The sequence below is a fragment of the Myxine glutinosa genome, chromosome 2, assembly GCF_964187855.1.
Source record: "Myxine glutinosa chromosome 2, kmMyxGlut1.1, whole genome shotgun sequence".
In the NCBI taxonomy this organism is placed as follows: Eukaryota; Metazoa; Chordata; class Myxini; order Myxiniformes; family Myxinidae; genus Myxine; species Myxine glutinosa.
This window is the reverse complement of record NC_136262.1, coordinates 4,098,151-4,113,719: the sequence shown is the minus strand read 5'-3', so window position 1 is coordinate 4,113,719 and position 15,569 is coordinate 4,098,151. Positions and strand designations below refer to the sequence as shown.

At 41.9% G+C, this 15,569-nt stretch overlaps 1 protein-coding gene across 1 annotated transcript in view; it reads right to left on the bottom strand.

Moving 5' to 3' along the window:
• Window positions 1-15,569, bottom strand: part of LOC137422422 (phospholipid-transporting ATPase IC-like) — a 312,955-nt gene that overhangs the window by 104,451 nt on the left and 192,935 nt on the right. Inside the window, 1 exon segment of the mRNA XM_068109179.2 lies at window positions 7,313-7,424. Coding sequence (XP_067965280.2) covers window positions 7,313-7,424 — 112 coding nt within the window.

Genomic DNA, 15,569 nt, shown 5'->3' with positions numbered 1-15,569 from the left:
AGTGTAAAATGCCAGAATAGGAGGGTAACAACCAAATCCATGTTTACCACCATGAAGTGTAAAATGCCAGAATAGGAGGGTAACAACCAAATCCATGTTTACCACCATGAAGTGTAAAATGCCAGAATAGGAGGGTAACAACAAAATCCATGTTTACCACCATGAAGTGTAAAATGCCAAAATAGGAGGGCAACATCCAAATCCATGTTTACCACCATGAAGTGTAAAATGCCAGAATAGGAGGGTAACAACCAAATCCATGTTTTCCACCATGAAGTGTAAAATGCCAAAATAGGAGGGTAACAACCAAATCCATATTTACCACCATGAAGTGTAAAATGCCAAAATAGGAGGGTAACAACCAAATCCATGTTTACCACCATGAAGTGTAAAATGCCAAAATAGGAGGGTAACAGCCAAATCCATGTTTTCCACCATGAAGTGTAAAATGCCAAAATAGGAGGGTAACAACCAAATCCATGTTTTCCACCATGAAGTGTAAAATGCCAAAATAGGAGGGTAACAACCAAATCCATGTTTACCACCATGAAGTGTAAAATGCCAAAATAGGAGGGTAACAACCGAATCCATATTTACCACCATGAAGTGTAAAATTCCAAAATAGGAGGGTAACAACAAAATCCATGTTTACCACCATGAAGTGTAAAATGCCAAAATAGTAGGGTAACAACCAAATCCATGTTTACCACCATGAAGTGTAAAATGCCAAAATAGGAAGGTAACAACCAAATCCATATTTACCACCATGAAGTGTAAAATGCCAAAATAGGAGGGTAACAACCAAATCCATGTTTACCACCATGAAGTGTAAAATGCCAAAATAGGAGGGTAACAACCAAATCCATATTTACCACCATGAAGTGTAAAATGCCAAAATAGGAGGGTAACAACCAAATCCATATTTACCACCATGAAGTGTAAAATGCCAAGATAGGAGGGTAACAACAAAATCCATGTTTATCACCATGAAGTGTAAAATGCCAAAATAGGAGGGTAACAACCAAATCCATGTTTACCACCATGAAGTGTAAAATGCCAAAATAGGAAGGTAACAACCAAATCCATGTTTTCCACCATGAAGTGTAAAATGCCAAGATAGGAGGGTAACAACAAAATCCATGTTTACCACCATGAAGTGTAAAATGCCAAAATAGGAGGGTAACAACCAAATCCATATTTACCACCATGAAGTGTAAAATGCCAAAATAGGAGGGTAACAACCAAATCCATGTTTACCACCATGAAGTGTAAAATGCCAAAATAGGAAGGTAACAACCAAATCCATATTTACCACCATGAAGTGTAAAATGACAAAATAGGAGGGTAACAACCAAATCCATGTTTACCACCATGAAGTGTAAAATGCCAAAATAGGCAGGTAACAACCAAATCCATATTTACCACCATGAAGTGTAAAATGCCAAGATAGGAGGGTAACAACAAAATCCATGTTTACCACCATGAAGTGTAAAATGCCAAAATATGAAGGTAACAACCAAATCCATATTTACCACCATGAAGTGTAAAATTCCAAAATAGGAGGGTAACAACAAAATCCATGTTTACCACCATGAAGTGTAAAATGCCAAAATAGGAGGGTAACAACCAAATCCATGTTTACCACCATGAAGTGTAAAATGCCAAAAAAGGAGGGTAACAACAAAATCCATATTTACCACCATGAAGTGTAAAATGCCAAAATAGGAGGGTAACAACAAAATCCATGTTTTCCACCATGAAGTGTAAAATGCCAAAATAGGAGGGTAACAACCAAATCCATATTTACCACCATGAAGTGTAAAATGCCAAAATAGGAAGGTAACAACCAAATCCATATTTACCACCATGAAGTGTAAAATGCCAAAATAGGAGGGTAACAACAAAATCCATATTTACCACCATGAAGTGTAAAATGCCAAAATAGGAGGGTAACAACCAAATCCATATTTACCACCATGAAGTGTAAAATGCCAAAATAGGAGGGTAACAACCAAATCCATGTTTACCACCATGAAGTGTAAAATGCCAAAATAGGAGGGTAACAACCAAATCCATATTTACCACCATGCAGTGTAAAATGCCAAAATAGGAGGGTAACAACAAAATCCATATTTACCACCATGAGGTGTAAAATGCCAAAATAGGAGGGTAAAAACAAAATCCATGTTTTCCACCATGAAGTGTAAAATGCCAAAATAGGAGGGTAACAACCAAATCCATATTTACCACCATGAAGTGTAAAATGCCAAAATAGGAAGGTAACAACCAAATCCATATTTACCACCATGAGGTGTAAAATGCCAAAATAGGAGGGTAACAACCAAATCCATATTTACCACCATGAAGTGTAAAATGCCAAAATAGGAGGGTAACAACCAAATCCATATTTACCACCATGAAGTGTAAAATGCCAAAATAGGAGGGTAACAACCAAATCCATGTTTACCACCATGAAGTGTAAAATGCCAAAATAGGAGGGTAACAACCAAATCCATATTTACCACCATGCAGTGTAAAATGCCAAAATAGGAGGGTAACAACAAAATCCATATTTACCACCATGAGGTGTAAAATGCCAAAATAGGAGGGTAAAAACAAAATCCATGTTTTCCACCATGAAGTGTAAAATGCCAAAATAGGAGGGTAACAACCAAATCCATATTTACCACCATGAAGTGTAAAATGCCAAAATAGGAAGGTAACAACCAAATCCATATTTACCACCATGAAGTGTAAAATGCCAAAATAGGAGGGTAACAACCAAATCCATATTTACCACCATGAAGTGTAAAATGCCAAAATAGGAAGGTAACAACCAAATCCATATTTACCACCATGAAGTGTAAAATGCCAAAATAGGAGGGTAACAACCAAATCCATATTTACCACCATGAAGTGTAAAATGCCACAATAGGAGGGTAACAACCAAATCCATGTTTACCACCATGAAGTGTAAAATGCCAAAATAGGAGGGTAACAACCAAATCCATATTTACCACCATGCAGTGTAAAATGCCAAAATAGGAGGGTAACAACAAAATCCATATTTACCACCATGAGGTGTAAAATGCCAAAATAGGAGGGTAACAACAAAATCCATATTTACCACCATGAAGTGTAAAATGCCAAAATAGGAGGGTAACAACCAAATCCATGTTTACCACCATGAAGTGTAAAATGCCAAAATAGGAGGGTAACAACCAAATCCATATTTACCACCATGAAGTGTAAAATGCCAAAATAGGAGGGTAACAACCAAATCCATATTTACCACCATGAAGTGTAAAATGCCAAAATAGGAGGGTAACAACCAAATCCATGTTTACCACCATGAAGTGTAAAATGCCAAAATAGGAGGGTAACAACAAAATCCATATTTACCACCATGAAGTGTAAAATGCCAAAATAGGAGGGTAACAACCAAATCCATGTTTACCACCATGAAGTGTAAAATGCCAAAATAGGAGGGTAACAACAAAATCCATGTTTTCCACCATGAAGTGTAAAATGCCAAAATAGGAGGGTAACAACAAAATCCATGTTTACCACCATGAAGTGTAAAATGCCAAAATAGGAGGGTAACAACCAAATCCATATTTACCACCATGAAGTGTAAAATGCCAAAATAGGAAGGTAACAACCAAATCCATATTTACCACCATGAGGTGTAAAATTCCAAAATAGGAGGGTAACAACAAAATCCATGTTTACCACCATGCAGTGTAAAATGCCAAAATAGGAGGGTAACAACCAAATCCATGTTTACCACCATGAAGTGTAAAATGCCAAAATAGGAGGGTAACAACCAAATCCATAATTACCACCATGAAGTGTAAAATGCCAAAATAGGAGGGTAACAACAAAATCCATATTTACCACCATGAAGTGTAAAATGCCAAAATAGGAAGGTAACAACCAAATCCATATTTACCACCATGAAGTGTAAAATGACAAAATAGGAGGGTAACAACCAAATCCATATTTACCACCATGAAGTGTAAAATGCCAAAATAGGAGGGTAACAACCAAATCCATATTTACCACCATGAAGTGTAAAATGCCAAAATAGGAGGGTAACAACAAAATCCATATTTACCACCATGAAGTGTAAAATGCCAAAATAGGAGGGTAACAACCAAATCCATATTTACCACCATGAAGTGTAAAATGCCAAAATAGGAGGGTAACAACAAAATCCATATTTACCACCATGAAGTGTAAAATGCCAAAATAGGAAGGTAACAACCAAATCCATATTTACCACCATGAAGTGTAAAATGCCAAAATAGGAGGGTAACAACCAAATCCATATTTACCACCATGAAGTGTAAAATGCCAAAATAGGAGGGTAACAACCAAATCCATATTTACCACCATGGTGTAAAATGCCAAAATAGGAGGGTAACAACCAAATCCATATTTACCACCATGAAGTGTAAAATGCCAAAATAGGAGGGTAACAACCAAATCCATATTTACCACCATGAAGTGTAAAATGCCAAAATAGGAGGTAACAACCAAATCCATGTTTTCCACCATTAAGTTTAAAATGCCAAAATAGGAGGGTAACAACCAAATCCATATTTACCACCATGAAGTGTAAAATGCCAGAATAGGAGGGTAACAACCAAATCCATATTTACTACCATGAAGTGTAAAATGCCAAAATAGGAGGGTAACAACCAAATCCATGTTTACCACCATGAAGTGTAAAATGCCAGAATAGGAGGGTAACAACCAAATCCATATTTACCACCATGAAGTGTAAAATGCCAGAATAGGAGGGTAACAACCAAATCCATGTTTACCACCATGAAGTGTAAAATGCCAAAATAGGAGGGTAACAACCAAATCCATGTTTACCACCATGAAGTGTAAAATGCCAGAATAGGAGGGTAACAACCAAATCCATATTTACCACCATGAAGTGTAAAATGCCAAAATAGGAGGGTAACAACCAAATCCATATTTACCACCATGAAGTGTAAAATGCCAAAATAGGAGGGTAACAACCAAATCCATATTTACCACCATGAAGTGTAAAATGCCAGAATAGGAGGGTAACAACCAAATCCATATTTACCACCATGAAGTGTAAAATGCCAAAATAGGAGGGTAACAACCAAATCCATGTTTACCATCATGAAGTGTAAAATGCCAGAATAGGAGGGTAACAACCAAATCCATATTTACCACCATGAAGTGTAAAATGCCAAAGTAGGACGGTAACAACCAAATCCATATTTACCACCATGAAGTGTAAAATGCCAGAATAGGAGGGTAACAACCAAATCCATATTTACCACCATGAAGTGTAAAATGCCAGAATAGGAGGGTAACAACCAAATCCATGTTTACCACCATGAAGTGTAAAATGCCAAAATAGGAGGGTAACAACCAAATCCATGTTTACCACCATGAAGTGTAAAATGCCAGAATAGGAGGGTAACAACCAAATCCATATTTACCACCATGAAGTGTAAAATGCCAAAATAGGAGGGTAACAACCAAATCCATATTTACCACCATGAAGTGTAAAATGCCAAAATAGGAGGGTAACAACCAAATCCATATTTACCACCATGAAGTGTAAAATGCCAAAATAGGAGGGTAACAACCAAATCCATGTTTACCACCATGAAGTGTAAAATGCCAAAATAGGAATGGTAACAACCAAATCCATATTTACCACCATGAAGTGTAAAATGCCAAAATAGGAATGGTAACAACCAAATCCATATTTACCACCATGAAGTGTAAAATGCCAAAATGGGAAGGTAACAACCAAATCCATATTTACCACCATGAAGTGTAAAATGCCAAAATAGGAGGGTAACAACCAAATCCATATTTACCACCATGAAGTGTAAAATGCCAAAATAGGAGGGTAACAACCAAATCCATATTTACCACCATGAAGTGTAAAATGCCAAAGTAGGACGGTAACAACCAAATCCATATTTACCACCATGAAGTGTAAAATGTGCCAGCCGAGTCATGAAACACTTGGGCCCAGCTTTCCAGACCAACACCCCAACATGGGACTCACATGGTTCTCGATTGGCTTTTTGGTTGGATGCGTCTTTTTCTTTAAAAAAAAAAAAGTATAATCCCAACCACCCCAATCTTATATCATATAGTATATCATAAGAAATTCTAGTATCCATATCCGGATCGTCATCAAATCTAATCAGTTCGTCATTGTCACACACCAGACCTGTCCGGAAAATGTCGTCCGAATCGACACACAACCTTTGAGATATCGTGTTCACGGAGAGACAGACAAACACACAGGGGGGAAAACATAACCTTCGGTGGAAGAGGTAACTAGAACGGCACTGGGCAGAGCGCCTCCCTATGCAGGCCGAACAGTTTACCTTTTGTATCCCACTGATAGGCCAGATCTGCATCCGAACCTTTCATCCTTGTCACACCCCAAAATCGAATCAGCGTGTTCTTGTCACCGAGCCGACTCATCCACCACGTTTTGTAATAATCCATCCACAACATTTTGACATATCCTGCTATATAGAGTTTTTGGCCCCATCTCTCAATGGTGAAGAATCACTTTAAAATTATTAAACCAATTATCGTATCCAGAACCGGATCAATATCTTCACCAAAATCGAATCAATTTGGCCTTGTCACACACCCAACCTGTCCATCAAATTTCGTCCGAAACCGTCCGTAACGTTTTGAGATATCATGCTCACAGTCAGACAGACAGACGGAGAACGGCACTAGGCAGAGATATCATGCTCACAGTCAGACAGACAGACAAACACAGACAGAGCGGGGTAAAAACATAACCTCCATCGACCTTCGGAGGCAGAGGTAATTAGACTCGATCATGTCTCTCACCCGTATAATTGAGGTTAATAACCAATAAGCTCTAACCTTATGAATTACCCCAGGTGGCTAGGATTTTCAAATAATTAACTTCTCCCATACTCTTCCAGCCAAAGAAAATTATACAAGGCAACAAAGAAACGTGACACAAGGTTCCATCTGTTTCAAACCCGACGTGGGTTCCTCTACAGCTGCAGACAAGTAGCTCATATGTGAGAATCCCCCACCCTTCAGCCGCCGGACTGCTTCCATCACTTGTTGGAGAGTCATGAGCGACAGCGCAGACAGAAAGGTGCACCACTGAGCCTCCGACACATGTACCACGTACAATTTCAATAGTGGTAAACATCTAAATAACAAGATCCAATCATGCCTCACACCCGTAATTCGAGGGAATAACCAATAAGCTCTCACCAAATCAATTACCCCAGGTTTCACTTGCCTTGCTTGTCGCCTGTGAGAACCCAAATCTTTATCTTGGCCTCCGCAAGCTTGGCAATGGTCTCGGGTACTCCGTCCTGTAGTTTATCCTCTATTGCCGTGGCACCAAGCAACTGTAAACAAACAAGATCTTTTTTGTATACATAGTCGAGGCTCGTGGAAGAGTGAGTACACGGAACGGATCAGGAGTCAGGACAAAAACAGGACACAAAACTCGCATGCACGGAGTTGACAAGATGGATACAGAAGGAAACTTCAAGGAGGGAAAACTGAAAAATTGTACGGAGGTATTTGGTTCGGGGTAACGAGGGTAGAAAAGACCATGATTTTGGATGGAGGATGATCTGTGATGGTGGTGAACAGCTGTTTTGAAGACCTGGAGGGAAGAATGAGTTTGAAGAGGATGTGGAAGATGGTTCCACAGGTGGCAAAAAGGAACAAATGAATGGAGGTGAGCAGTGATCCTGGTTATAGGTATTTTCACCATAAGGGGGTTGATGGTGGACCCGTGAGTAGTAGATAAAGGACAGTTATAGGCCAGGCCCCAACTCAGGTCACATTCCCCACCCTCCCCACATTCCCCCCTTGCTCCCAAACCGAAACTGCCTCAACTCAAAAACAGGAAGTGACTCACCGCAAACCGGAAGTGACCAATTAATTATTTAGTTTTCAGATTTTCACAATTTTCTCGAATTTCCCAATTTTCCCAATTTTCCGATTTTCACAAAAATAATTATATAACTAAAAAATTGATTTTTTAACAACCCTAACCTAAAAATCAATAAAAAATTGATTTTTAGTTTAAGAGGATGAGAATTATAATACAAATGAATAATTTAAATGAAAAAATAGATATTATTAACATTGATAATGAAATAATTAATAAATTTAACATGGAATTTGATGTACCTCATGGCAAATTAAATAGGATAAAAGATTTAATTGTAACTTATAATGAAACGTCAGTTGATATTAAAACAAATATTGCAAATATTGAACAAACATTACAGAATATTAATCAGGATAAAATGTTCTACATTGTAAGGACAGGATTATTGATACATGAATATAAATCAATTTTATCTAAACCATTATCACCGATGAATACACATAATCCAATCTTTAAAAAGAAAGTATCTATTATAAATGAGTTTTTAGATATTGCCAGAGAAATAATAAGGTCAAAATTGTGGAATATACACATTTTATATGAAATTAAACCTATCGCTAATATTACTTGTACATTTTGTAAAAATCAAAACTTATCTGATTTTGAAATAACTAACACAAATATTAAAACGCGTTTGCAGTGTAATAACCAACAATTAAGTTTTAACACTAATATGACTTATGATGATTATAAGAGAGTAAATATAATCGGAAAAAATATTTACAATAGAGTTTCTCATTTTCAAAAATGTATTACTCAATATCAAGGTAAACAACATTGTAAAATACCAGAAAAGGTTTATAACGATTTGAATAAAAAGTTTAAAGCATATAGACTTTTGATCAACCATGAAGGCGAGGTTATAAAATATTCCAATATCACGAAAACTCATATCACCATGTTTCTAGAAGAATTAAAATATACTAAACATTATGATAATATTAATCTAATATATTGTTACGGTTTTTAGAACCTTCACTTTGTAAATTTAGTATTAAAATTTCCTATGTACATTTCCCCTTTAATTGGCTGTTAATTGAAATGAGTGCACCGTAGCTAGTCCATGTACCAGCACGTAGGCCACCATAGAACCTCTCTATAGTTATTTCTTATTCTATGTCAGTTAAGGCTCTGTTTTCCACTAATTGACTCTGCATTGCACCAAATGAAATAAGATAGTTCCCTTTTCAAGTTTCCCCCAAATCATCTCTTCAAAGTGCCACCGTTGCATTGGGCTGTTTTCTGCGGCGTTCGCCACAGTAGCATTGGGCTGTTTTCTGCGGCGTTCGCCACCGTTGCATTGGGCGGTTTTCTGCGGCGTTCGCCACCGTTGCATTGGGCGGGTTTCTGCGGCGTTCACCACCATTGCATTGGGCTGTTTTCTTCACCCCAAAACTCCATTACGCCTGGCTCAACAGCTCAACGGTCAACTCGGGGGAGAAGGGCGTGGCCGGCCCATCGTCTTCAGGAGGTGGAGCCAGGAAGCCCTTGCGCCCAACCAGGACTCGGTGGGCACGGCTTGGTAAGGTGTGGCTATGGCTTGGTAGGGCGTGGCTATATAACCCGGAGAGGGAAGCCCCACCCGAGGAGATGATGACCGAGGGAGCCGGAGGCATGCAGCGACAACCAGCCCCTGCCGCGTGCAACGAAAATACGTGTGCCTGCCGCCGCCTTGCTCGCTTCCAGCCCGGAGAGGACCTGCCTGCTGTGCCGCCCTGCCAAACCTTCCAGCCCTGTGGTCCCACCTTCCTCTCCCTCCAGCCAATCCAATCTGCATTTCCCTATTCGTGTGAGTGAGTTCGTTCTGTCTGTATTGTCCTGGGTATAAATTAAGCCTGTATAGATAAGCTAGAAATTGCTCTGTGTCCTTCTGCTCCTTCCATTTTCTGTATATTACTTTGATTGCTTCTCTTCCTTTAGTCTTGTGTAAATAATAATAAATCCTGTTATTTCCTACCTTTGTCTTCTTCTTCATGCTCGTCCGATCGTCTTTGTGATTTCCATCATTGAACACCAGTGGCACGATTTGGCCAACGCTCGGAATCGGGTTAGTGACTGTTAAATGGTTCGAGCCGCGGGCTGCTAACCCGCTCGGCAAATAACATCTTGTCCGTGGTTTCGAACGGGGCTATCCACCGGCTTCGTCGAGAGGTCGGCAGAGGTGTACTGGACTCCCTTGACCAATCACCTCGGCCAATCTCACCCCACGAAGAAGCGGGATAGTTCCAGGACTGGGGAGACGGCCAGCTTAACAGGACAAGGGGCTAACCACCCCTTGCTAACGGGAGAGCCGTCCCCCGTTTCCGCAACAATATGTAACATTAATCAAGAAGAAATTGGAAGATATTTCTCATTTAGAACAAGCGTTAATTACTGATTTTAAAACATTATCAAAACGATACTATGAAAAACATGGTAGAGATAAGATTGAAGGACTGGATAGAATTTTTTTTCTGAATTAAGATTTCTGAATTTCTAATAATAAATATGCAATATTTATTATTTCAATTATTGCACAAACATAATCATAAATGTAATCGTGAAGATTTTACTGGTTTAAAAACAATTGAGCACAACAATTTCATGATAAGATTTGTCATAACTTATTAACACATTGGGGTGGACAATTACACCAACATTTTAATTTTATTCATTTTATGTTGTGAAAAAAAATTGATTTTTAGTTTAAAGAACTTTCTCTTATATAAAATGAACAATATGAGGACATATAAAAAGCGGGTCACAACATATTGTAATGTTTGTAATCACGATTATAAAAAACAATTATAAACAACACCTCCAATCCAACAAACACAAAGCCAAACTTTCACAGATGATGGCTCCACTTGAACAAGAAAAACCAAAAACATGGTATTGTGATGTTTTAAACGTGATTATAAAAGTGGACGTAAAAGACATCTTGAATCCCAAAAACACACACTCAAACTTTTACATATGGTAGCTCCACCCGAACGAGAAACAAAATATTGTCGCGTTTGTGATAAGACGGTCTTGAAGTGGAGCTTTCCTGCTCATCTTAAATCACAAAAACACATGATTTACCACCCCAGGACCAAAATCAATAGCTGGGGCGGTTGAAACAGTCAAACCCGCCGTTGAAAGCTATGTAAAGAATGTTTTGGGTGAGATTAAACCCCTTAAATTTTATATGGGAGTAAAAATGGAATTGAACAAAATCGAACCTGAAATAGGGGATCTTATTATAAAACGTTATATGAGACAAAACCTTACTTTATCGTATCACTCCAGGGGTTCTTATTAACGGACGTTTATGATAAACTTATAGAACACGAAGAACTGGTCGATCGTTCGCTTGCGGGTAGTGGATTTACTATTACTAGAATACTTTTCATCGATATACATGTTCTAAAATGAAACCCCCTAAAAGCTTCTTCTTACATTGAATTGCCGACGGTTATAAAAAATAAAAAGGCGATTATTAATATTCAAAACAAAGATCATAAATGTTTTCTATGGTCTGTTCTTGCGCACCTACATCCCAATGAACATAATGTTCAAAGAGTAGCACATTATGAGAAATATGAAAATTAGTTAAATGTTACTGGTTTACCATTTCCAATGTCCATGAAAGATATTCCTAAATTTGAGAAAATGAATAATCTATCTATTAATGTTGATGGACTAACGGATAAAAACAACGTTCAGAATTTGTATATTTCTGATAACTATAAAAATGATGAAACTCTTGCGCTGGCATGCGCAACATTGGAGGTCTCGTCTCTTCAAAGCTGTTCATGCGCGCTCGCTTTCGAAGTTAAGTAACTTTTCACAATTGTGTTTTTCTCGAAACTGTATCTTTCTCTCGGTGTATGTACCTATTGGGGTGTCTTTAATAGTATTCTTGGTGTTGGTTTTTCATACCTGTGTACAGAATCGTCGGTCTTTCGTATCGCGTATACTGAGGCCTAAGTGTAGTACTACGCTACCGTGTCCGACCTTGGCTTGAGGCTTTGTTTTTGTCTCGGCGGTTCTCCGATCGCGCTGCAATTACTTTCTGGTCTCTGATTTTCCCGGTCTTTTCACCCCATACTTCCTTGTTTTAAAATCTCCTCAAAAAAAAAAAAAAAAAAATATTTCCTTCCGTTCTTATTCGTTTATTCGTTCTTATTTGTTCGTTCGTTCTTCGACCACGTTGTTTGTGATCACGTTGTTAAAAAATGTCTAATCTGTCCCCTGAAGACCTGTATAGACACCCCAATAGGTATTCTGTCATATTCTATAACACCTTTTTCTTCTTCTTCTATAAAAGGATGCTTTCGACTTGCTCACCAAATCTATTCATTCCAAAAAAAAATTCCATCTCTTACAGTTACAGTGCCTCTTTCATACATTCCCTAAACTCTCCAGAACTCCACCCATCCTTCAGCGTCCTCAAACGTATTTTTGACTCGAAGGTCTCAAGAAACTCATTTTGCAATAAATGTTCGTTTCCCATTAATCGTCCACTTTTCAAAATCCAATCACACCCCTCCCCTCCAAATCTTCCCCATCACCCCTCCCCTCCAAATCTTCCCCATCACCCCTCCCCTCCAAATCTTCCCCATCACCCCTCCCCTCCAAATCTTCCCCATCACCCCTCCCCTCCAAATCTTCCCCATCACCCCTCCCCTCTCCCCTCCAAATCTTCCCCATCACCCCTCCCCTCCAAATCTTCCCCATCACCCCTCCCCTCCAAATCTTCCCCATCACCCCTCCCCTCCAAACCTTCCCCATCACCCCTCCCCTCCAAACCTTCCCCATCACCCCTTCACTCCAAATCTTCCCCATCACCCCTCCCCTCTCCCCTCCAAATCTTCCCCATCACCCCTCCCCTCCAAATCTTCCCCATCACCCCTCCCCTCCAAATCTTCCCCATCACCCCTCCCCTCCAAACCTTCCCCATCACCCCTTCACTCCAAATCTTCCCCATCACCCCTTCACTCCAAATCTTCCCCATCACCCCTTCACTCCAAATCTTCCCCACCACCCCTTCCCTCCAAATCTACCCCTTTGCCCCTCCCCTCCAAATCTTCCCCACCACCCCTTCCCTCCAAACCTTCCCCATCACCCCTTCACTCCAAATCTTCCCCATCACCCCTTCACTCCAAATCTTCCCCACCACCCCTTCCCTCCAAATCTACCCCTTTGCCCCTCCCCTCCAAATCTTCCCCATCACCCCTCCCCTCCAAACCTTCCCCATCACCCCTCCCCTCCAGACCTTCCCCATCACCCCTTCACTCCAAATCTTCCCCATCACCCCTTCACTCCAAATCTTCCCCATCACCCCTCCCCTCCAAACCTTCCCCATCACCCCTTCACTCCAAATCTTCCCCATCACCCCTCCCCTCTCCCCTCCAAATCTTCCCCATCACCCCTTCCCTCCAAATCTTCCCCATCACCCCACCCCTCTCCCCTCCAAATCTTCCCCATCACCCCTTCCCTCCAAATCTTCCCCATCACCCCTCCCCTCCATATCTTCCCCATCACCCCTCCCCTCCAAATCTTCCCCATCACCCCTCCCCTCCAAATCTTCCCCATCACCCCTCCCCTCCAAATCTTCCCCATCACCCCTCCCCTCCAAACCTTCCCCATCACCCCTTCACTCCAAATCTTCCCCATCACCCCTTCACTCCAAATCTTCCCCATCACCCCTTCACTCCAAATCTTCCCCATCACCCCTTCACTCCAAATCTTCCCCACCACCCCTTCCCTCCAAATCTACCCCTTTGCCCCTCCCCTCCAAATCTTCCCCACCACCCCTTCCCTCCAAATCTTCCCCATCACCCCTTCACTCCAAATCTTCCCCACCACCCCTTCCCTCCAAATCTACCCCTTTGCCCCTCCCCTCCAAATCTTCCCCACCACCCCTTCCCTCCAAACCTTCCCCATCACCCCTTCACTCCAAATCTTCCCCATCACCCCTTCACTCCAAATCTTCCCCACCACCCCTTCCCTCCAAATCTACCCCTTTGCCCCTCCCCTCCAAATCTTCCCCATCACCCCTCCCCTCCAAACCTTCCCCATCACCCCTCCCCTCCAGACCTTCCCCATCACCCCTTCACTCCAAATCTTCCCCATCACCCCTTCACTCCAAATCTTCCCCACCACCCCTTCCCTCCAAAACTTCCCCATCACCCCTTCCCTCCAAATCTTCCCCATCACCCCTTCACTCCAAATCTTCCCCATCACCCCTTCACTCCAAATCTTCCCCATCACCCCTTCACTCCAAATCTTCCCCATCACCCCTTCACTCCAAATCTTCCCCACCACACCTTCCCTCCAAAACTTCCCCATCACCCCTTCCCTCCAAATCTTCCCCATCACCCCTTCCCTCCAAATCTTCCCCATCACCCCTTCACTCCAAATCTTCCCCACCACCCCTTCACTCCAAATCTTCCCCATCACCCCTTCACTCCAAATCTTCCCCATCACCCCTTCACTCCAAATCTTCCCCATCACCCCTTCACTCCAAATCTTCCCCATCACCCCTTCACTCCAAATCTTCCCCACCACCCCTTCCCTCCAAAACTTCCCCATCACCCCTTCACTCCAAATCTTCCCCACCACCCCTTCCCTCCAAATCTTCCCCATCACCCCTTCACTCCAAATGTTCCCCATCACCCCTCCCCTTCAAAACTTCCCCATCACCCCTCCCCTCCAAATCTACCCCTTTGCCCCTCCCCTCCAAATCTTCCCCATCACCCATCTCTTTCAAATTTTCCCCCTTGCCCCTCCCCTCCAAATCTTCCCCATCACCCATCCCTTTCAAATCTTCCCCCTTGCCCCTCCCCTCCAAATCTTCCCCATCACCCCTTCCCTCCAAAACTTCCCCATCACCCCTCCCCTCCAAAACTTCCCCATCACCCCTTCCCTCCAAATCTACCCCTTTGCCCCTCCCCTCCAAACCTTCCCCATCACCCCTTCACTCCAAATCTTCCCCATCACCCCTTCCCTCCAAATCTTCCCCATCACCCCTTCACTCCAAATGTTCCCCATCACCCCTCCCCTTCAAAACTTCCCCATCACCCCTCCCCTCCAAATCTACCCCTTTGCCCCTCCCCTCCAAATCTTCCCCATCACCCATCTCTTTCAAATTTTCCCCCTTGCCCCTCCCCTCCAAATCTTCCCCATCAGCCATCCCTTTCAAATCTTCCCCCTTGCCCCTCCCCTCCAAATCTTCCCCATCACCCCTTCCCTCCAAAACTTCCCCATCACCCCTCCCCTCCAAAACTTCCCCATCACCCCTCCCCTCCAAATCTACCCCTTTGCCCCTCCCCTCCAAACCTTCCCCATCACCCCTTCACTCCAAATCTTCCCCATCACCCCTTCACTCCAAATCTTCCCCATCACCCCTTCACTCCAAATCTTCCCCACCACCCCTTCCCTCCAAATCTACCCCTTTGCCCCTCCCCTCCAAATCTTCCCCACCACCCCTTCCCTCCAAATCTTCCCCATCACCCCTTCACTCCAAATCTTCCCCATCACCCCTTCACTCCAAATCTTCCCCACCACCCCTTCCCTCCAAATCTACCCCTTTGCCCCTCCCCTCCAAATCTTCCCCACCACC